Source organism: Dendropsophus ebraccatus, chromosome 10 (assembly GCF_027789765.1).
Source record: "Dendropsophus ebraccatus isolate aDenEbr1 chromosome 10, aDenEbr1.pat, whole genome shotgun sequence".
Classification (NCBI taxonomy): Eukaryota; Metazoa; Chordata; class Amphibia; order Anura; family Hylidae; genus Dendropsophus; species Dendropsophus ebraccatus.
Window position 1 is genome coordinate 101,691,450 of NC_091463.1, and position 24,180 is coordinate 101,715,629.

At 43.2% G+C, this 24,180-nt stretch overlaps 1 protein-coding gene across 6 annotated transcripts in view; it reads right to left on the reverse strand.

Annotated features, from left to right (window-relative positions):
• Positions 1–24,180, reverse strand: part of DACH2 (dachshund family transcription factor 2) — a 311,864-nt gene that overhangs the window by 59,456 nt on the left and 228,228 nt on the right. For all 6 annotated transcript variants that reach the window (XM_069985711.1, XM_069985709.1, XM_069985710.1 and 3 more), the window contains one exon: positions 3,537–3,695. In XM_069985711.1, the coding sequence (XP_069841812.1) occupies positions 3,537–3,695 (159 nt within the window). The remainder of the gene's footprint in view (positions 1–3,536; positions 3,696–24,180) is intronic.

The window sequence follows — 24,180 nt, forward strand, 5'->3', positions numbered from 1 at the left end:
ATTAGAGAACCGCGGCAAACAGTAACATCATCAACTAGAAAGTGGCACCAAACAGTAACACCATCAACTAGAGAACTGCGCCAAATAGAAACCACCAACTAGAGAACCGCGCCATCAGTAAAACATCAACTATAGAACAGCGGCAAACAGTAACATCACCAACTAGAGAACCGCGCCAAACAGTAACACCATCAACTATAGAACCGCGCCAAACAGTAACACCATCAACTAGAGAACCGCGCCAAACAGTAACACCATCAACTATAGAACCGCGCCAAACAGTAACACCATCAACTAGAGAACCGCGCCAAACAGTAAGACCATCAGCTAGAGAACCGCGCCAAACAATAACACTATCAACTAGAGAACAGTAACACCATCAGCTAGAGAACCGCGCCAAACAGTAATGGTGCCAGAGATTTGTTTGACAGATTTTTGCATCCAAAGCCAGGAACAGACTACAAACAGGGAACAGGTCATGAAGGAAAGATTGAGATTTTTCCTCTTTTCAAATCCATTCCTGGCTCTGGCTTAAAGAGGATGTACCATCAGGTACATCCTCTTAAATATTAGCCACGGATAGAACGTCACAGGAAAGCCGGTGCCGTGGTCCGTTTCTTTTAAAAAATGGACCGCGGCACCAGCTTTCCTATGACGGTGACGTTCTATCTGTAGGTCATATTAAAGAGGATGTACCTGATGGAACATCCCCTTCAAAAAATCTGTCAGATAAATCTCTTTGTGTAAAGGCACCCTAAGGCCATCAGCTAGAGAACCGCGCCAAACAGTGAGGCCATAAGCTAGAGAACTGCGCCAAACAGTATGGCCATCAGCTAGAGAATCACCTGAAACTGAAAGGCCATCAGCTAGAGAACCACGTGAAACTGTAAGGCCATCAGCTAGAGAACCGCGCCAAACAGTACCACCACCAACTAGAGAACGACGCCAAACACTAACACCATCAACTAGAGAAGCGCAGCAAACAGTAACACCATCAACTAGAGAAGCGCGGCAAACACTAACACCATCAACTAGAGAAGCGCAGCAAACAGTAACACCATCAACTAGAGAAGCGCAGCAAACAGTAACACCATCAACTAGAGAAGCGCGGCAAACACTAACACCATCAACTAGAGAAGCGCGCCAAACAGTAACACCATCAATTAGAGAACCGCGGCAAACAGTAAGACCATCAACTAGAGAACCGCGACAAACAGTAACACCATCAATTAGAGAACCGCGGCAAACAGTAACATCATCAACTAGAAAGTGGCACCAAACAGTAACACCATCAACTAGAGAAGCGCGCCAAACAGTAACACCATTAACTAGAGAAGCGCGGCAAACAGTAACACCATCAACTAGAGAAGCGCAGCAAACAGTAACACCATCAACTAGAGAAGCGCGGCAAACACTGACACCATCAACTAGAGAAGCGCGCCAAACAGTAACACCATTAACTAGAGAAGCGCGCCAAACAGTAACACCATCAATTAGAGAACCGCGGCAAACAGTAACATCATCAACTAGAAAGTGGCACCAAACAGTAACACCATCAACTAGAGAACTGCGCCAAATAGAAACCACCAACTAGAGAACCGCGCCATCAGTAAAACATCAACTATAGAACAGCGGCAAACAGTAACATCACCAACTAGAGAACCGCGCCAAACAGTAACACCATCAACTATAGAACCGCGCCAAACAGTAACACCATCAACTATAGAACTGCGCCAAACAGTAACACCATCAACTAGAGAACCGCGCCAAACAGTAACACCATCAACTAGAGAACCGCGCCAAACAGTAACACCATCAACTAGAGAACCGCGCTAAACAGTAACACCATCAACTAGAGAAGCGCGGCCAACAGTAACATCATCAACTAGAGAAGCGCGGCAAACAGTAAACCTTTGTGACTGCATAGCGGCCATATTCCACTACACAAGACTCTGATATAAACCACAACTGGGACATTTCTGCCATTTAGTAAACATGTAAATCACTTTTCATACTTTTAATATACCAATTCACCACATCCAGAGCAGCATTCATAATTCTGCAGATACAACATACCTTAAACTCCAGTCACACCCACATTCACAATTCCTCTCTCTCACATCAGTTTCATTCAGAGCTGCATATATAATTTCTCTTTTTGCCCTACACTACAGCCACATCCAGAGCTGTATTCACTATTCTGCTACATCCCTAAACACTAATCAAATTACTTCTATTAAAAAAATTTCCTATCTTCCAGCTGATCTTCCTGCAGGAAGTGATGTATTCTTTCCAGTCTGACACAGTGCTCTCTGCTGCCACCTCTGTCCATGTCAGGAACTGTCCAGTGCAGGAGAGGTTTTCTATGGGGATTTGCTGCTGCTCTGGGCAGTTCCTGACATGGACAGAGGTGGCAGCAGAGAGCACTGTGTCAGCCTGGAAAGAATACATCACTTCCTGCAGGACATACAGAAAGCTTATGAGTACTGGAAGACTGGAGATTTTTTTTTAATGGAGTTATTTTACACATCTGTATAACTTACTGACGGCACTGTTATTATTTCTATGGAGTACACCTTCAAAATTAGCATGGAATTTGCTTTGCTTATTCTGAGGTAATTGTTTATTTAGCTTCAGCACTGAATGTGACCAGAACATAAGACATGATGTTATTGCAGAATAGTGAGTGCAGCTCTGGAGGTGATCAGAACATAAGACATGATGTAATAGCAGAATAGTGAGTGCAGCTCTGGAGTGACTATAGGATTACATACAAGGCAAAGGAGCAATAGTGACTCAGTAGATGGTTGAGCACTGGAGGAGACTTGTGATGTCAATACTATAATGTAGTATATAGTGATCAGTTACAGTATATAGTGATCTCCGCAGATCAGGATTATATACAGCTGCACATCATCAAGGACGACATTTCCTATTTTCTGCTTCTCATGAATTAATCAGCGGCGTCTAACAATCCATTATATAACAATACAGATGGATTAGGAATCATCAGCAGCCAATTACCGCCCGCTGGTGACATTACGTAATAGAGTCAGCAGTCCTATGTAAATAACACTTCATTGCTCTCTCTCTCATAGACTCTCTCACTCTTTAATATCTCTGCTTGCTGTCAGTAAAAAGGAATAACCCTGCTTATTTAGAGGGGGACAACCCTGCAGCTGAAGGTTCGTTTCTATTGCAACATGAAGTGTTACGATGCTACAGTGGGCGTCAGTATGTAAGGAGCTATTCACTAACAGCAAGCAGAGGATGCTGAACCAAAACGAGAGAAGGCTTCATTATACAGGACAGCCCCTCAGCTCCCTACTTATCACTCTCAGCACATCTTCTCTTATCCTACTACAGTCACATCCAGAGCTGCAATCACACACAGCACAATCAGCTATCACTTCTCCAGACACTGAAGCAGCAGGAGGGAAGAGATTAGACATCTATACAGCCACTTATTGTGTGACTGCATCTCTAGGTGTGACTGGAGTAACATGATGCATGCTGTGGATATCCTGTATACATACTGTTAGATAGCAGGTGATTTTGCTGGAGAGGACTTAATGGATGTGCACCTCCGAGGCCGGACTGTGCTGACAGGGTGACGTGTCCAAGTGCATGCTGGGAACTGCCGGTCGTGATCGGAGACTGAAGCTTCTCCTTATCCCACGAAGATTCACTTCCACCTGTAACAATATGTCATCCATAATAATCCAAGACATTAATAACCTTATAATGTTCTACCTGGAGTAACACCGGGCTAATACATACTGCGGCCTACGGCACAACACATCTGCCTTTCTCATGTGGGTTATGGGGGAGTGCAGACAATGCTCTGTGAGCTCCAGACTGATACATTGTACATAGCTAGTCCTGCTCTCAGCTGTATCCAGTGTAGACAATGCTCTGTGAGCTCCAGACTGATACATTGTACATAGCTAGTCCTGCTCTCAGCTGTATCCAGTGTAGACAATGCTCTGTGAGCTCTGCAGCCTGGGCTCCGCACTGACTGTGGTTACTGTGGCAGGAGATGTAACATCTTTCCTCTATATAATAGTTCTCTGCAGTTCCTCTCGGCGTTACATGCAGAATCCCTCTAAGCTGCGGCTTCTTACAGATGACAGAGGAGAAAGCGAGACGTTTCCAATCACACACTGAGACGCTGTAATTTAATGTGCCGCCGGTACGCACAGCGCGTTCAGCTGTCACCCCGTATCTGACGCCTTTTATCTTGGTGAATTTAGTCGTGAGTATATCATGCCGTTCACGTCCGCGCCCCAATCCCAGCGGACCACCGCGCCGTATTTATTTCTTTATTAAATATCAGGAACAGAAGACAAAATCTCATGTATCATCTGCTCAGAAATCACCCGGCAAAGTGAGTGCGAAGAGTAAGAGAGTAGGAGGACGCCACCGCCATCTCTATCAATCACAGCGCCGCACCCGGCCACACAACTACAACACCTGATAACTGAGAGCAGGGACGGACACAGACTGCAGGGGGCCCCTGTGCAAAAAATGTGTTTGGGCCCCCATAACCTATTAGTTTCTCCACCTTTCTGCCTTAAAAGCGCTAACATATGTACGCCTGGGTATCCGTATGTGTCCTGGTTTCTCAGGAGGGCCCTAAAGCACAGGACAGATGTCAGGGGTGGGATACATGTACTGTATGTGGCTGCTTAGGGGGAGATGAAAGAGAACAAACACCATGCTGCGGGGGGAGGGGGGCACAGTTATTGGCAAAAAAGCATCAACTCATAATCAAACATCAGCATCAGGGGGGGGGGGGGGGGGGCTCGGTGTTTTCTCTTACACAGTCCACCTTCTGTCTTAAAACTTCCAGCAGCCTGACAGACACACTGACAATAATCACTCACTGTCAGAGATGCTGCTGTTGCTCCTCTTCACAGTCCTGTCCCTAGCAGGTGACATCTACTACATTATCTGTACTCAGAGATATCACTGTGTTATCTGTAGTGTTACATAGGACTGCAGGTGACATCTACTACATTATCTGTACTCAGAGATATCACTGTGTTATCTGTGCTGTTACATAGGACTGCAGGTGACATCTACTACATTATCTGTACTCAGAGATATCACTGTTATCTGTGGTGTTACATAGGACTGCAGGTGACAGCTACTACATTATCTGTACTCGGATATCACTGTGTTGTCTGTAGTGTTACATAGGACTGCAGATGACAGATACTACATTATCTGTACTCAGAGATATCACTGTGTTATCTGTGCTGTTACATAGGACTGCAGGTGACATCTACTACATTATTTGTACTCAGAGATATCACTGTGTTGTCTGTAGTGTTACATAGGACTGCTGGGTGAATAGGTTTCATGTATAATGAAGATGACCTCTTCCATTTCCTATAGTTCTCACTATCATTATATATAACTTGCCCCCCATCTGCATACAGGGCGAGGCGACCTCCATTGAAGTCTATAAACTCTAGAAGATTCTTTTTTAGAGTTAATCTGTAAGTCGTGGATTATTCAGCTCGGTTACGTTTTCCACCATTTGTGGGTTTAGTCCATAAATCAAGGCAAACAAATGAGATGAAGGTGACTCCTGCACCGAGCGCCTGTTATTATCTGTGTTATTGGAGAAACACTATTTACTGTCCATATGTTCTGTGACAGCGGAGATATATGATCCGGACAGGTGCGCCGAAGATTTAGAAGAGCTTAATAGCCTGAAAGGCTGGTACAGAAGGGACGGGGGCTCTGCGCATCTCAATATACGGGGAACCATTAAAATTCACTGTTCTCTGCAGGATAAAGAGCATCTCCGAAAGTAGCAAACAAAGGCGCAGCGAGGAAGCCGAGCCCCCCGAAAGTTACCTACAGAGAGGGGGCGCTACAGCCTTACAGAGTATACAGAGGGAATACAAGAGGTTACACAGTCAGCAGTACAAGGAGAGACCCATGTCATGTCCTGTATCATCTGACTTCTCAGTGACCCCTCCAGCAGAATAGTGAGTGCAGCTCTGGGGTATAATACAGGATGTAACTCAGGATCAGTAATGTAATGTATGTACACAGTGACTCCACCAGCAGAATAGTGAGTGCAGCTCTGGGGTATAATACAGGATGTAACTCAGGATCAGTAATGTAATGTATGTACACAGTGACCCCACCAGCAGAATAGTGAGTGCAGCTCTGGAGTATAATACAGGATGTAACTCAGGATCAGTAATGTATGTACACAGTGACCCCACCAGCAGAATAGTGAGTGCAGCTCTGGAGTATAATACAGGATGTAACTCAGGATCAGTAATGTAATGTATGTACACAGTGACCCCACCAGCAGAATAGTGAGTGCAGCTCTGGAGTATAATACAGGATGTAACTCAGGATCAGTAATGTATGTACACAGTGACCCCACCAGCAGAATAGTGAGCGCAGCTCTGGGGTATAATACAGGATGTAACTCAGGATCAGTAATGTAATGTATGTACACAGTGACTCCACTAGCAGAATAGTGAGTGCAGCTCTGGAGTATAATACAGGATGTAACTCAGGATCAGTAATGTATGTACACAGTGACCCCACCAGCAGAATAGTGAGTGCAGCTCTGGAGTATAATACAGGATGTAACTCAGGATCAGTAATGTATGTACACAGTGACCCCACCAGCAGAATAGTGAGTGCAGCTCTGGAGTATAATACAGGATGTAACTCAGGATCAGTAATGTAATGTATGTACACAGTGACCCCACCAGCAGAATAGTGAGTGCAGCTCTGGAGTATAATACAGGATGTAACTCAGGATCAGTAATGTATGTACACAGTGACCCCACCAGCAGAATAGTGAGCGCAGCTCTGGGGTATAATACAGGATGTAACTCAGGATCAGTAATGTAATGTATGTACACAGTGACTCCACTAGCAGAATAGTGAGTGCAGCTCTGGAGTATAATACAGGATGTAACTCAGGATCAGTAATGTATGTACACAGTGACCCCACCAGCAGAATAGTGAGTGCAGCTCTGGAGTATAATACAGGATGTAACTCAGGATCAGTAATGTAATGTATGTACACAGTGACCCCACCAGCAGAATAGTGAGTGCAGCTCTGGAGTATAATAAAGGATGTAACTCAGAATCAGTATAGATCGATGATTTTCTTAAAAGATACAGTTTCAGTAAATGTCATCTATGAAAAAACGCTACTGTGTGGCCGCTGATCCTGTGAGCGTGTGGCCGCTGATCCTGTGAGCGTGTGGCCGCTGATCCTGTGAGCGTGTGGCCGCTGATCCTGTGAGCGTGTGGCCGCCGATCCTGTGAGCGTGTGGCCGCCGATCCTGTGAGCGTGTGGCCGCCGATCCTGTGAGCGTGTGGCCGCCGATCCTGTGAGCGTGTGGCCGCTGATCCTGTGAGCGTGTGGCCGCTGATCCTGTGAGCGTGTGGCCGCTGATCCTGCGGTGGAGGGAGCCATGAAGCAGGTTAAAGTGTCAGATTGGAGAAGCTTCAGTGATGGTTTTACTGGGCCGCTTCCAGAAATGTATCAAGTGGTTGAGAGATGTAATTACTGTGAAGCCTTTGCCAAAGCATCGAATCTGCCCATTAATTCTGCTATTCCCAGTCTGTCCATCAGTCAGTCATACTTAAAAAATATGTCTGTCACCGCTTAGGTGAAGTAATCTTTTAATAATTATGTAATGAAAAGCCGAGAATCTCTGCGCCCGGCCAAACTTTCTAAAAAACAAAGAAAATGACAAGACCTCAACTCAGGAGCAGAGTATCACCTGGGGTAGGGGGGCGCCCTGGAGCAGGAGCCTCATCTCATGGGGGATAAGCCAACCGAAGGCCTTATACATCACCTCACACTATGGGGGCAGACACATCATAGCTTATATTACAGGAACCTCCAGAGCTGCACTCACAGTTCTGACCCCAAAACCCATCATAGTTTTACAGTAAGGTCTACTGGATAAAAGCTGCAACATCTCTGAGGCCTCATTTCCTTCACTTTTTTCTTCCAAAGCTGCACTCACAATTCTGCCCTTATAATGACTGTCCTACACTAATCACAAAGTGGGCTGAAATCACATCTTATTGTCCATAAATCCCAGAGCTGAACTCACAATTCTGCCCATACATTGTATTTTATATACTAGTCTCATCACATTTTATTATTCCAGTCATTTCCAGAGCTGCACTCATAATTCTGCCCTTATAGCCAGCTTTACACTAATCACAATGTGAGATACAATCACATCTTATACCTGCATCACTTCCAGAGCTGCACTCACAATGCTGCCCTTTTATTTTTCCATACATTAGCCGAAGCCTGAGCTGCAGCCACATGATATCTTATCCTCCAGTCACATCCAGAGCTGCACTCACAATTCTCAAGGCCCTTTCCACAAATCTTCCAGAATACCTGCTCTACCAAATGTCAGTTTGGTCAGATCCTAGAAAGTGAAGAGACTTATGCTGTGTTTACACAAAACGATTATCGTGCGAATTTGCGCGATAACAATCAAATTTGAACGATAATCCTACGTGTAAACGCAGCGGACGATCAAACGACGAGCGAGAAACCGTTCATTTTGATCTTTGAACATGTTCTCAAATCATCGTTGATCGTTCGTAAAAAAAAATCGCTGATCGTTCCGTGTGAACAAACGTTCGCTGATTTTACCAATGTATGAGATAGGCCTAAGCGATCACAAAACGATCGCAAAACAAATTTTCCGTACGATATATATCGTACCGCCTAAACGCTGATCGTTATGAAAAAAATATCGTTACTCCGACATTGTTAATTGTACGATCGGGCCAATTATCGTTTCCTGTAAACGCAGCATAAGGGTCCTATTACACTGAGCGATTTTTAACGACTAACGATAAACGATTGCAAATGTTTATCGTTAACCTGAAATCGTTCACCATATTACACAGGACGATGGTCGTTAGTTGCGATCCTTAATATGATCGTTACTGCGATCGTTACCATGATCGTTTATTCCTGATCCTGATCCCAAGAAAACAATGAACAATGGGCAATTACACTGAACGATTATTGAAAAAACGCGGAACTTGAGCGAACGAACGTGGAATTACGATTAGCAAACGATTAACATTAATTTTAGGTTCAGATCTAAATCAACGATCAACGACATACAAACGATTTTTCGATCGTTGCCTGCAATTACACAGAACGATTATCGTTTAAATTCCAGCGATTTAACGATTTTTCGCATTATAATCGTCCTGTGTAATAGGGCCCTAAAGATGTGCAGCCTAAGACACACACGGCGTATAACACCGGCCGTTCTGTGACCCGTCTGGATCACAGAACGGCCAGTACGGCAGTACCAGACAGATGTGGGTGAACCCATGTGCGTCGTAGCCGAATTTTCCACTTCACAAAATGGAGCAGCCGCACGCTCCATTGTGTGAACTGACAAGTTCTGTGCAGCAGAAAACTGACATGTCAGTTCTTCTTGCTGATGGATGGAATCCCAGCTGGAGCGTATACTGTGTGTGTGTGTGTGTGTGTGTGTGTGTGTGTGTGTGTGTGTGTGTGTGTGCCCCTAATATGCCTTGGATTACGAGCATAATTCGTTCCAGGACCGCGCTTGTAATCCAATGGCTAACACAGACTGCAGGGAGCAGGAAGGAATGAGCAGGACAGATGTGGGCACATACATATATATATACATACACACACACACACACACACACACAAACACACACACTATTGGGGGGGGGGGGATTTACAAAGACCGGCGTACGCTGGCCTTATATTAAGCGAGCAGGCGTAAATCATGATAAATTAGGCGTGCTCTCCTCCCTGCCTTTTCACACATCCCCAAGCTCCGCCAGCCTGCCCACCGTGAGTGTCGGGCGTAGGGGAGGCGTATGCCAGGAAGAAGGGGCGGTTCTGCACCTTCTCCCTGGCGTACCTTTCATAAATTTCCCTTTATGTGTGTACGCTCCGGCTGGCATTCCATTCATTACAATAGAACGTGTGTTTTGTATAAATCATGACTGTTGTTGCATATTTGGCAACAATGGCCGTGATTTACACAAAACATGTTGTGTGAACATGGCCTAATACTGCAATGATTCCCAGAGCTGCGTTCTCAATTCTGCTGTTGCATCATGCTTTACACTCCAGGCTGTGGGCTGTCACTTGGAATCACTTAGCGCAGTGCTGACAGCTTGGAGGACATCCCACAATGCACTGCACTATGGCAGTTTGTCTCACAGAGGATATGACTGTAACAAACCATCAGCTGTAAGAACTATTAGGTAAAATCCACAGTTAAAGTTTTTTTTTATTTACATAGGACTGCACGTGGTGCCCTCACTGCTCCAGACACACCATTTGTGTCGCCATCTTCCCGCCTTCTGAGTTTGGACTTTTCCGGAAATTTCTTTGTCTGGAGTTGATTTCTCTGTAAATTTTCCTGGCCGGGTGACGCCATCTTGCACATTGTGCGCTGTAATTCTTCTCGCCATACGCCACAGCCTCGGCAATTGCGCTGCCCTCGCCTTCTAAGTGGGAGCCGCCTTGATTATGTTTTGAAAAAATATTGACAGCTTGAATCCCAATTCTAGAGCCGGGAACAAATTCCAAATGTTTTGTCCCATTTCTTGTGAGCGGCACCATCTGCCCGAGGTGGAAGAACGCGGCATCTCAGGCCGACTCCCTCCAAGAATTCATCTGCCACCGACTAATGCAGCCGAATAAAGGGGATTAAGATTCTGATGCTACAGAGACTATTGATAATTTGGTATAATTGGGAAGAAATGAAGATAAATGAGGTTGAGGATGGAGAGGCAATTAAATGTGCCGCGAGTACAGCTGTGTTCCCGGCCGACATCCCTTGGCCTTTACTTCAGCGCGGTACGTGCAAATTAAGCATAATGACAAATAAGCCGATTTCCCCAAACACAAGCGGAGGCGGAGCAAAGCGTGCAACCGATACATTGTCATCACCGTACAGGAACAGAACCATACAAATGTAGCAGAGCTCAATATGTTATACAATGGATCCATTATAGTCACCTGCAGTCCTATGTAACACCACAGATCACACAGTGATAGCTCTGAGTACAGATAATGTAGTAGATGTCCCCTGCAGTCCTATGTAACACCACAGATAACAGTGATAGCTCTCACAGTGCATGATGGGTAAGATGTCACGGTCTGACCACATATGTAGATGAGTCCTATGGCCTGGAGGGGGGGGGGGGGGAGGAGAAGGGGGGGGGCAGATACTTTATCAGAAGTAGAAACAATAAAATGTAAAAACAGAAACTTTCCTATAAAAGTGCAGAGATACAGGTGACTACTGTGTGCCGGCGTTGGCGCTGGTTGTTCTCATCCTTCCCGCTTTGTTCTCGGCGCGGCCGCCATGTCAATAAGATGAAAAATGATGTAGATTTGGGAGGATTGAGGCCTCGCTGTAGCATCACTCATATTATTATTCCAGTATCATCTGTTACCAAGTATCAGCAATTCCCACATCTAATTACAGACAGGATTTCAGAGTCATTAAACAGAATACATTTCCATTAGCGACTGTGGAAGACGCCGCCGAAAATCAACACGGTTACGGCACTCTGCGAGCTACCAACGTGCGTTACGGTGACACCATAATATAATTACTAATAATCACTAATGATGTCGTCATCAGCGGCATACAGGTCACTACAATGGTAAGCCAGGATATGATGTCACTGATATTGGCCACGATGTGACTGCTACAAGGGGGGGGGCCCACAGCCCTGCCCGTCCCCATAACCCCACCTATCCTCAGCCCACAGCCCTGCCCATCCCCATAACCCCGCCCATCCTCAGCCCATAGCCCTTCCCATCCCCGCCCATTCCCATAACCCCGCCCATCCTCAGCCCATAGCCCTGCCCGTCCCCAGCCCTGCCCATCCCCGCCCATCCTCAGCCCATAGCGCTGCACGTCCCCATTACCATATTACCCTGGCTATTACACCACTACTTATTACAATGTTGTAGCTTTGATCTCCTGTTACTCTGGTCGCACAGCATAAAGATCACAATGTTATACACCAAAATCTACAATATCTAATGATGGACACATTGTAAACCCCAGTAACATTGGTCACATGGTCAAGGATCATCATGCTGTATCGTTTCTTTAAAATCAGCTGGTGTCACAAATATATATATATATGACTTTCTAATTTGCTTTTATTTAAAAATTTTTAACTTTTCCCACATTAATAAGCTGCTGTATGTCCTGCAGGAAGTGGTGTATTCTCTCCAGTCTGACAGAGTGCTCTCTGCTGCCACCTCTGTCCATGTCAGGAACTGTCCAGCATACATGGAGGACAGCTCATACAGGCTATAGATATGGAGGAGAGCATACATGGAGGACAGCTCATACAGGCTGTAGATAGGGAGGAGATCATACATGGAGGACAGCTCATACAGGCTGTAGATAGCGAGGAGAGCATACATGGAGGACAGTTTGCACAGGCTGTATATAGGGAGGGGAGCATACATGGAGGACAGCTCATACAGGCTGTAGATAGGGAGGAGATCATACATGGAGGACAGCTCATACAGGCTGTAGATAGGGAGGAGAGCATACATGGAGGACAGCTCATACAGGCTGTAGATAGGGAGGAGAGCATACATGGAGGACAGCTCACACAGGCTGGAGATAGGGAGGAGAGCATACATGGAGGACAGCTCACACAGGCTGGAGATAGGGAGGAGAGCATACATGGAGGACAGTTTACACAGGCTGTAGATAGGGAGGAGTGCATACATGGAGGGCAATTCACACAAGAGGTAGTTAGGCAGGAGAATATACACGGGCAGCAGGTTACACCGACTGTCCATAAGGAGGAAGTAAAACACGGAAAACTCTAAATCTAAACTTCTGAACACAAAGAATTCAAATTTGAGAAGAAATTGAACCTGAGAGCAAACTACACTTCAGGGGCTTCTGGAAGTGCATGAAGACTTCAATTTATCATTTGCGACTTTTTAAAAAGTCGCACAAAGTGGTGAATGTCTATGTCTGGTCAGCACCAGAGGAATTTGTGCAATATTTTTGTGAATATTTTGTGATTATTGTATTCACAGAATTATGGAAAGTTTGTTATATTTAGACCCAATAGTTTAAGACTCATTAGTAAATGTTTCCCAATGTTTACAACTAATTCCCCAGAAATATTCTGAAATTTTTACATGACATGGTTTTCTATGTATCATTCCTGTGTATTACAGAGATACAGCTCTCAGATCCTTTCATTCCCAGCATCTTGTCCATCTGTATAAATATATAGAATGCTGCTTTATGGTGCGTTCACACGTACAGGATCTGCAGCTGATTTTCTGCAGCAGATTTCATTTAAATAACTGAACACAGCATCAAATCTGCTGCAGATCTGCTGCAGATCCTGTAGGTGTGAACGCACCCTTAAGAAATTTCTGCCTTATTTATGAGACCAGGGGTAGAGTGATATAGTAGGAGGGTCCATACCAAAGACTGGTTGTAGACTTATGAGTGCTAGAACCCCTCTTACTCACACTACCTCTCTCTGCTGTGTGTAAAACTTCAGTGTATTTCTATATGATGCAGCTTCTCCTTTTTGAACGCGCTGAGAGGGAGCAACCTATTGCAAAAAAAAACAGGCTGCAGCTGCATCTCATAGGGTGAGTTAGGAGACAGAAATCTTATGTCACTACTTTATCTCCCACAATGACGATAAATCCACAGAAGTAACCACAGCTCTTTTACTATTGGAAACTTTGGATCCCAGTGCTCAGACTCCCCATGATCATAGACGTATACCCTGTGGATAGGGAAATTCTATTGGATTTACTGGAAGATTCTGTTAATAAAATCAATAATAAAACTGGGGGATAAGGGAGGTTATAATTTTATTGGGATATCTATGTAGGATATCTGAGCTCTATCCTCTGTAAAGAAAACTCCAGAAGATCTTCAGCAAAGACTATAAGCGAAAGCTGAGGATTGCTACAATAGGATTAAGTCTAGAATATCCTGTAAATTGAACGGGAAGAGACCGCCCGCTAATACTTTATTCACAACTGGGAGGATAGAAGAATGATTTATGCTTCATTCATTCAGCTTTTACATCCTTTAGGTATGTAACAATATGCCAATGTAGGAGATTCTCATGCAACCCTCTATAGATTAAGTAAAAACATGCTCTCACTATTAAGCTAGTAGGGTCTATGTGTGTGTCTGCCGTATATACATGGCTATCTGCGGGTGTCTCTGGCATGCAAAGGGTGTATTGGTTACAGAGGCTGATAGCGGGCTCCAGTGTGGCAGGCAGCCGTCCTCTGTGGCAGTCCAGGGATCAGGCTGGCACATGTACCACGGGCGGGCGATCATCCAGTCCAGATGTAGAAATGTTATCTAATCAACTTCTATTACATTATGATCTCCGCTCGCTGCCAAATGCAGATTTTTATAACTGACGGTATGTATGACCGGAACCACAGGCAGAATGCGTCGCACGCTCTGTACCTATGGAAAACCGAGGAAGTCTCATGCGGGAAATATTCTGGATACAATGTGGCGCTAATTAGCGGATTAATGTTACTTGGGCGGCTGCAGGGTCCTGCTGTTACAATGAGGCCTTTTATCAATAATATATTTATGACTACTTTTTAAAAGCTTGAAATCTAGAATTTTACTGAATGTTATCATCAGATTTCCATACGCTATTAGCAGAAATGCATATGCCTGATCTACTGATCTATTACACCAAACCTTATGCTCCAGTCATTTATATAGCTACATCATCAATTCTGTTATATCATGACTCTAGTCACATTATCCAAAGGGGAGGACCCCCTTAAGGAGACATGAGCTTGGGTCTGCAGTGACCCACAACTAATGTGCTAAATTCCTGGCTGGGTGTGGTTTATATTGTCAGAAACATTAGTACAGTATAAGGATTTAGTATTTAAGGTTTAGCAGTAGTTGTGATATCCTGGGCTGCTCTACCTCCCATACCAGCAGTAGTTGTAGTCACCTGGGCTGCTCTACCTCCCATACCGGCAGTAGTTGTGATCTCCTGGGCTGCTCTACCTCCCATACCGGCAGTAGTTGTGATCTCTTGGGCTGCTCTACCTCCCATACCGGCAGTAGTTGTGATCTCCTGGGCTGCTCTACCTACCATACCGGCAGTAGTTGTGATCTCCTGGGCTGCTCTACCTCCCATACCGGCAGTAGTTGTGATCTCCTGGGCTGCTCTACCTACCATACCGGCAGTAGTTGTGATCTCCTGGGCTGCTCTACCTCCCATACCGGCAGTAGTTGTGATCTCCTGGGCTGCTCTACCTCCCATACCGGCAGTAGCAGTGATCTCCTGGGCTGCTCTACCTACCATACCGGCAGTAGTTGTGATCTCTGTGATCTCCTGGGCTGTTGTTCTTCCCACACTGGCAGTAGCAGTGATCTCCTGGGGTGTTCTACCTACCATACCGGCAGTAGTTGTGATCTCTGTGATCTCCTGGGCTGTTGTTCTTCCCACACTGGCAGTAGCAGTGATCTCCTGGGGTGTTCTACCTCCCACACCTGTAGTAGTTGTGATCTCCTGGGCTGTTCTACCTCCCACACCTGTAGTAGTTGTGATCTCCTGGGCTGTTCTTCCTCCCATACCTGTAGAAGCTGTGATCAGCAATGTCATATTGCTTCACAGGTCATATTTACTACCTGCGGGCATTACGGTGTCCATAGCTGTTATCACCCAGCTTTCTGCAGAACCTGAATGGTAGATTCATTTGTATGCCAATGTATGATTTCACCTCTTCTTCCTCACTGTTCATGGCAGTCTTCACTAAAGTTCTTGCATTCTATTCATTAACCAGGCACCGTTACCTTCCCTTAGAATAAAACAAAGCTCCAATGTAATAAACAGGAAAAAGGTGACTATACCCAGTAAAATGAATCTGTGACAGTCCTGGATGGGTTCTTTAAATGGAAGTTTGCGGTTAAGTTGGCGATGAAACGATTTCTGTCGCTTCTTCACGTTGTCGTCTTTACTCTCCGGTGTCTTTTGTCTCCAGGAATAATAACAATAAGTGAATCTCTTCTCTCCTGTGACATGTGAAGCCCTCGAAATAGTGAAGGGGAAAAGAAACAAAAACTGCTGAGCATGTAATGGCGGTGTGTTCCTGGTGGGCGTAGAACTTGAAAGGGTACAGTATAGATCTGTGCCTACGCCATTCTTTTCTACTTCAGAAGCGGCGTCCGTCCTCTGCTAACTCGGCAATCATCCAGCTGACAGATTCCGAGCTCCCCTTAATAATGCATAGGATTTTCTTTTAACATGTCACCGCAGAAGTATCAATTCTGCCCCGGTGTCGCCGCTGACGCTGATTTTTCCTGACAGCGTTCCATTAAACCAATGAGTTTCTCCCTCCTGACGCTTCCTTAAATATTCCTCCGAGTGATGGATTTGTGCTGGCGTTTTGTTTTCTGTGTGTTTTATTTAAGCAGATTGTGAAGGAGGTTTGTGCATTTATGATGGAACAAATGCGCAGGTGACTGAGGCGAAAACCGAGGGAGAGAAGGCGACGTTACATATTATATGAGGAGGCAGCAGCTGGGGCCCAGACCAAAGGAAGTGCAACACTAAAGGGGTACTCCGGAGGTAGGAAAACAAAAAGGGGATTTATACTTATCCCCCAATAAGGCAGTTCAGATGGTGCCACCTGCTGACAACGCTACCTACGCTCCTACACACATAGGAAATGATCACTAAGTAAATCACAGTGGTCACTTGCATTCACCAACTGGGCATTTACAACAAATTGGGATCGAAAAAAGAAAGAGCTAACAGCAGGGCTGGGGGCGAACATTATAAAAAAGCGCTACTTACCTCTCCCCATGCCTCCTCGAACCCTCCCCCGAGTTGCGATGTTGTCAGAACATACCCAAACTAGCTAATGGATCGCCCTCTGCAGCAGTGTCCCATCCAGGTAACTGACTGGCTGAGCGGACAATGCATGAGTCGTGACGTCCCTTCAGAGGGAGATCAGGAGCCCAGCAGGAGGGGTAAGGCACTGGGAAGCAGAGGTTAGAAGAGCTTGTTTATTTTGTTCCTTTCTGCCACTGCCTGCTGGGAAATTATGTTTTTCACTGGACTTCTCCTTTAAATAGTCACTGTCAGTTTAAAGACCTTCCCTCCATATGATTGCTTTTGTCAGGGATAGGGAACCTTTGGCACCCCAGCCGCTGCAAAACTACAATTCCTATCATGCCTGGACAGCCTAAGGTTTGGCTATCCAGACAGGATAGGACGTCGATTTGTACCAGCTGGAGGACCAAAGAGTCCCCATCCATTGCCTATGTGACTCCTAATATCTGTATATCACTTCATTACTTTAAAATGACGTCTTACCGTCTTGGAAAAACTCCTTCAAAGTCTTGGCATTTAGGTGTGTATATAATCGAGGAAGGTCTACCCGCTAAAGATCCTCCACACTGTACCTGAAAGATAAATCATGGCTTCCCTCTCATCGCTGACCACTCCCGCAGGGCAGCCGTCCCTCCTGTAAATAATAGTGTATTTCCACATGGAAGAGGAAGTAATAATATATATTATAACAATGGAAGGTTTTATACATTCAGTCCTACTTCTTTCTTTTTCCCTGTGTTCGTTAATAAGCAGGATCGACAGAATGTTTACAATGTTATTTGTGTTTTATCATTTTTATCTCTTTATATGTTTTTTTTTGCTGTTTATTTCTGTTCTTTGCCTTTCAGAAGCCTCTGAGCTGGAAACAAGTTGACAGGAGAGTTAACACGCAGTTTCTGCATCTGACTTAGCTAAAGAAATACTTAGCGCTGTTTGATATTTCACAGGGGAAAGCAAGAAAGCAATTACTAAATCATGCATGGAAGCTCTGAATCTCAACAAAAAGCGAAGTGAGGGCTTTAATCTGTGTATGGAGGCAGCGAGAGAGCGTGCACTGTGTTAAATACCATGGTACATGGCAGGTCTTTGACTGCATTTATTTAATACTGTATGATAGTTAAAAGCCTGGAAAAATAACTAAGTGTCACGTCCCAGTAAGTGAATGAATCCTTAAAGGAGCAGTAATCAGCTAAATACCGAGATACAAGACTAAAAGTGAGCAATGCCTCAGAACACAGATTCTATACACACATTGTCTCTATGCAATTTGTATGAGCTACATTGTAGGATGCAAAATTACTTGTCAGTTTTCACTTCCATTTGACCAGCAAAGGCAATAACATGTAACATGTATGCCAATGTACATGAACAGTGATTATAATACTGCCCCCTATATACAAGAATATAACCACTATAATACTGCCCCCTATATACAAGAATATAACCACTATAATACTGCCCCCTATATACAAGAATATAACTACTATAATACTGCCCCCTATATACAAGAATATAACTACTATAATACTGCCCCTATATACAGGAATATAACTACTATAATACTGCTCCTATATACAGGGATATAACCACTATAATACTGCCCCCTATATACAAGAATATAACCACTATAATACTGCCCCCTATATACAAGAATATAACTACTATAATACTGCCCCCTATATACAGGAATATAACTACTATAATACTGCCCCTATATCAGGGTGGATAAAAATCAATGATTTTTTTAAAAAAATCAAAAAAATCGGATTTTTTTGATTTAAATCGGATTTTTTTGATTTAAATCGGATTTTTTTCAATAAACTGCTTTTTGAGGAAAATATTTTACCATCCAAAGGTTCTTCCATCATGAGATAAAGCTGAGTTGTTTAACTCAGTAGAATAAAGGCTGTATATGTTCTCAAATGTTACAACATGAACAGAGTTGAGAAAAAGACCTTAATCCTATTGTTCTACAAACCTATGAATACAGAATCATCCCCTTCAGTACCAAGTCCAAGAAGTTAGACAATATGTTTCTGATTGTTTGGACTATTTTTTTTTTTTTTTTTTTTGTTTAGCCAAATTAGTTAACATGGATGTTTGTTTAAGCAAATAACGTATGCTGTAATGTTGTTATTGTTTCAGTTGAATAAATCCATTTAAATTGTTATTAAGTTCAGGATTATTTTTCTCCTTCCTAAGTACAACAGAACAGTGGTGTCCAAATATGAATGATTAACCCATTAAACTGGGGAGAAAAAAGTAATATAAAAAGTGATTCTAAAAATCTTCATCTACTTGCATGTTAAGTAGCAAGAACTAGTTTAGGTAGAAACTTTGATTTAAATCACTGATTTAAATCAAGCCTTCCGGACTAGTGATTTAAATCGTGATTTAAATCGTGATTTAAATCAGTTTGATTTAAAACAAATCCACCCTGCCCTATATACAGGAATATAACTACTATAATACTGCTCCTATATACAGGGATATAACCACTATAATACTGCCCCCTATATACAGGAATATAACTACTATAATACTGCTCCTATATACAAGAATATAACCACTATAATACTGCCCCCTATATACAGGAATATAACCACTATAATACTGCTCCTATATACAGGAATATAACTACTATAATACTGCTCCTATATACAGGAATATAACTACTATAATACTGCTCCTATATACAGGAATATAACTACTATAATACTGCCCCCTATATACAGGAATATAACTACTATAATACTGCTCCCTATATAGAAGAATATAACTACTATAATACTGCTCCCTATATACAGGAATATAACTACTATAATACTGCCCCCTATATACAGGAATATAACTACTATAATACTGCCCCCTATATACAGGAATATAACTACTATAATACTGCTCCTATATATAGGAATATAACTACTATAATACTGCCCCCTATATACAGGAATATAACCACTACAATCCAGCAAATCACTGAGTCCAGCTTCCAGCAGAGTGGTTGCAAATAGATTTATTCAAGACCTCCGCCCCTGTACACACATTGCAGTATGCCCCCAACAAGACGCCGTCATCGGACCCGCCCATCACCTCGCCGGTGATGGCTACATACCACACCTGCAGACTACTAAATGAGATCACCCGTGAAGTGAAAGACTGTGCAGTTAATAACATCTAACTTTGTAAAAACAACACAAAAAGGTTACTGTTATTTTTCACTATTCCATGTACAATTCCACTGCATATCATCATGGAGATATATCACAATGATCAATACTATGTGATCTACTCGGGGGAAAGTAAGAGACAGTTCATACGAGGCAAGCGGAACAGTTGAAAATAACGCATAGGGATAATATCTACAGACCCAAACATCATATGCATATTAGTAATATATTAATAGTTCTTTTCTCAAGTTCATACCCTGCGGATAACAAGTATCCAGACAGAACATCCAGAAAGCTTCCTTGTCCTTAAGTAGTCTCTGAATGTCTCCTCCTCTGACTGAAGTGTATACCTTCTCTACAGCGAAAGTACCTTGTGGAGCCTTGGTGTTTATCAATGAAATGTCTTGATGCTCCCAATAGGGCTCTATTTCTAGGTTGCTCAATATCATGTAAGTGTTCACACACACGCATTTTTAACTTGCGTGTGGTGCAGCCTACATACAGTACATTGCAGTGAATACACTTAATGATGTATATGACGTTGTAACTGTTGCAGTTCAAGGCTATGTTCACACTATGTATATTTGAGGCTGTATTTGTGAGGCTGTATAGCAACCAAAACAAGGAGTGGATTGAAAACACAGAAAGGATCTGTTCACATAATGTTGTAATTGAGTGGATGGCCGTCATTTAATGGCAAATATGTGCTGTTATTTTAAAACAACGGCTGTTGTATTGAAATAATGGAAGTTATTTGCCATTATATGACGGCCATCCACTCAATTACAACATTATGTGAACAGATCCTTTCTGTGTTTTCAATCCACTCCTGGTTTTGGTTGCTATGAGGACCTGGCATGAGGACCAAATACAGCCTCAAATATACAGTGTGAACCCAGCCCAAAAATGATTTGATCTGGTACTTTTGACTGCCTGAGGTGTCAAGAGGAATCGCTGCATGTGGTTACGTATGAACATGTTTTGCATGGATGGTGTCCACATTTATACAACCCGGTAGTCGATAACCGGGTCGCATTACCCATTTGTATATTCTGTTTCTTTGTTCCTGGCATCGAGGGAGAAAGTGAATCACCTATCGTTTTGGCTCTTCTAGACACTACATTGATTCCTTCTGATAATATTGTATCCATTATGGGGTCTTGCCTGAGGATTGGTAAATATGAATTAATCTTTTTTATCTGGGAGAATTGTGGGCTAAACCTCGTGACCATAGTTAGTTTTTGTGTCCTTTGTGTGCTGTATGTGTTTCTGTTTCTTGTGTCAGCTTTTCTCTCTGATCTCTCCACCATCCATTTTTTGTACCCTCGTTCTAATAAACTTTGTGTGCATATTTCCTTTTCTTTTATATATGTCTGTTCCTGACTGCAATTCCACCTCATACGCAATAGCTCCCCAACTGGTATTGATTTGAGGGTGACTGCTGTTGGCGTGTAAGGTGGTATTACCTGAAATTGTTTTTCTGTGATTTGCAGTGTGTATGAACTGACCTGGTATGCCTTCCAATGTTAAATCCAAAAATGCTATGGTATTGTTATGAATATCAGCTGTAAATTGTAGATTCCATATGTTGGAATTGACATACTCCAGGAACAGGTCCCAATCAAACATCTCTCCGCTCCATACGATGAGGAGGTCATCGAATTACCTCCCGTACCATCGTATGGAGCGGAGAAAGGGATTGGACACTGTGTAAATGTACTTATCTTCCCAAAATGACATGGTGAGATTTGCGAGCGAGGGGGAATATTTCGCCCCCATCGACACCCCACTGATTTGAAGGTAATAGTTATTAGAACTGAAAAAGAAATTGTGTGTCATTAAAAACCAAGTGGCCATTTTGATGAAAGAAATGAGATCTGGATCGTAACTGCTGTGAGTATGTAAATGAAAACTTAAAGGGGTAGTGCGGCGGTAAACAATTATTCAAAGAATAACACACATTACAAAGTTATACAACTTTGTAATGTATGTTATGTCTGTGAATGGCCCCCTTCCCTGTGTCCCACCACCCCCGCCTGTGTACCCGGAAGTGTGGTGCGCTATACATACCTGTCACGTGCCGACTCGTCTCCGATCTTCAGTCTGCGATGTCGTCTTCGGACGACCCGGCCGAATCTCTCCAAGCGTCCTGAGTGCGGCCGAACACGCTGAAGAGGGCGGCCGGCACTCAGGACGCTCGGAGGGATTTGGCCTGGCCTTCCGAAGACGACATCGCAGACTGAAGATCGGAGACGAGTCGGCACGTGACAGGTATGTATAGCGCACCACACCTCCGGGTACACGGTTGGGGGTGGTGGGACACGGGGAAGGGGGCCATTCACAGACATAACATACATCACAAAGTTGTATAACTTTGTAATGTGTGTTATTCTGTGAATAATTGTTTACCGCCGCACTACCCCTTTAACGCCTGCATGGCCACTTGGTGTGGGATGGATGTGTACAATGAAATAACATCCAATCCTACTCATGTGAAACCCGGCTCCCAGGTAAAGTGGTGAAAGGATCTTAACACATCAGTAGTGTCTTAAGTATCCAGGAACTGTTTGCACTAGGGGCTGTAATAATCCATCCAACCATGCGCAAAGTCTCTCGCAAAGGGACATGCGACCCGAGACAATAGGCCGCATGGGAGGTGGGACTATCCCCTTGTGCGTTTTAGGTAAGCCATATACTATCGGAGTGATAGGATTTTCTGGGCATAAAGTATTCAGCTTCTTTCTCTGTTAGGGCATGCAAAGCTATGCCTTCTGTGAGTAGTTGTTGTAATTCCTGTGTGTACATGGTCGTAGGATTGCCTGATAGCTTGTGATACACTTTATCGTCCAATAATAGCACTGCAAGCTGTCTGTCATACATATCTCTATTCATTACCACTATTACCCCCCCTTTGTCAGAGTTCTTAATGACAATATTGTCCATGTTTGATAATTCTTTATATGCTTTCCTCTGTCTCAGGGTAAGATTGGATTTGAATCTCCTATGTGTCCCTTGTTCAGATTTCAGATCCCTAAAAACACATTGTTGGAATTGTTCCATATGATTTGTGCGCGATTGCACCGGGTAATAGTGTGGATTCGGCATCTTAAATTTTGGTACGTCCTGTATGTGTGATTCAGACGATGTTTCAAGCTCTTTTAGACACTTCAGAGATAGTTGTTCGTTGAATTGCAATTCTTTATAGATGTTATTCTGTGCGTACTTCGTAGGTTGTTCCATAGTGGTCTCCTCCTCGAAGAAATGCTTCTTCAGCGTGAGGTCACGGACAAATTTGTTTACATCTTTCATAGTAGAGAACAGGTCAAAGCTTTGCGCATATAACCACTATAATACTGCTCCTATATACAGGGATATAACTACTATAATACTGCCCCATATATACAGGAATATAACTACTATAATACTGCTCCTATATACAGGAATATAACTACTATAATACTGCTCCTATATACAGGAATATAACTACTATAATACTGCTCCTATATACAGGAATATAACTACTATAATACTGCCCCCTATATACAGGAATATAACTACTATAATACTGCTCCTATATACAGGAATATAACTACTATAATACTGCTCCTATATACAGGAATATAACTACTATAATACTGCCCCCTATATACAGGGATATAACTACTATAATACTGCCCCCTATATACAGGAATATAACTACTATAATACTGCTCCTATATACAGGGATATAACTACTATAATACTGCTCCTATATACAGGAATATAACTACTATAATACTGCTCCTATATACAGGAATATAACTACTATAATACTGCTCCTATATACAGGAATATAACTACTATAATACTGCCCCCTATATACAAGAGTATAACTACTATAATACTGCTCCTATATACAAGAATATAACTACTATAATACTGCCCCTATATACAGGGATATAACTACTATAATACTGCTCCTATATACAGGAATATAACTACTATAATACTGCTCCTATATACAGGAATATAACTACTATAATACTGCTCCTATATACAGGAATATAACTACCATAATACTGCTCCCTATATACAGGAA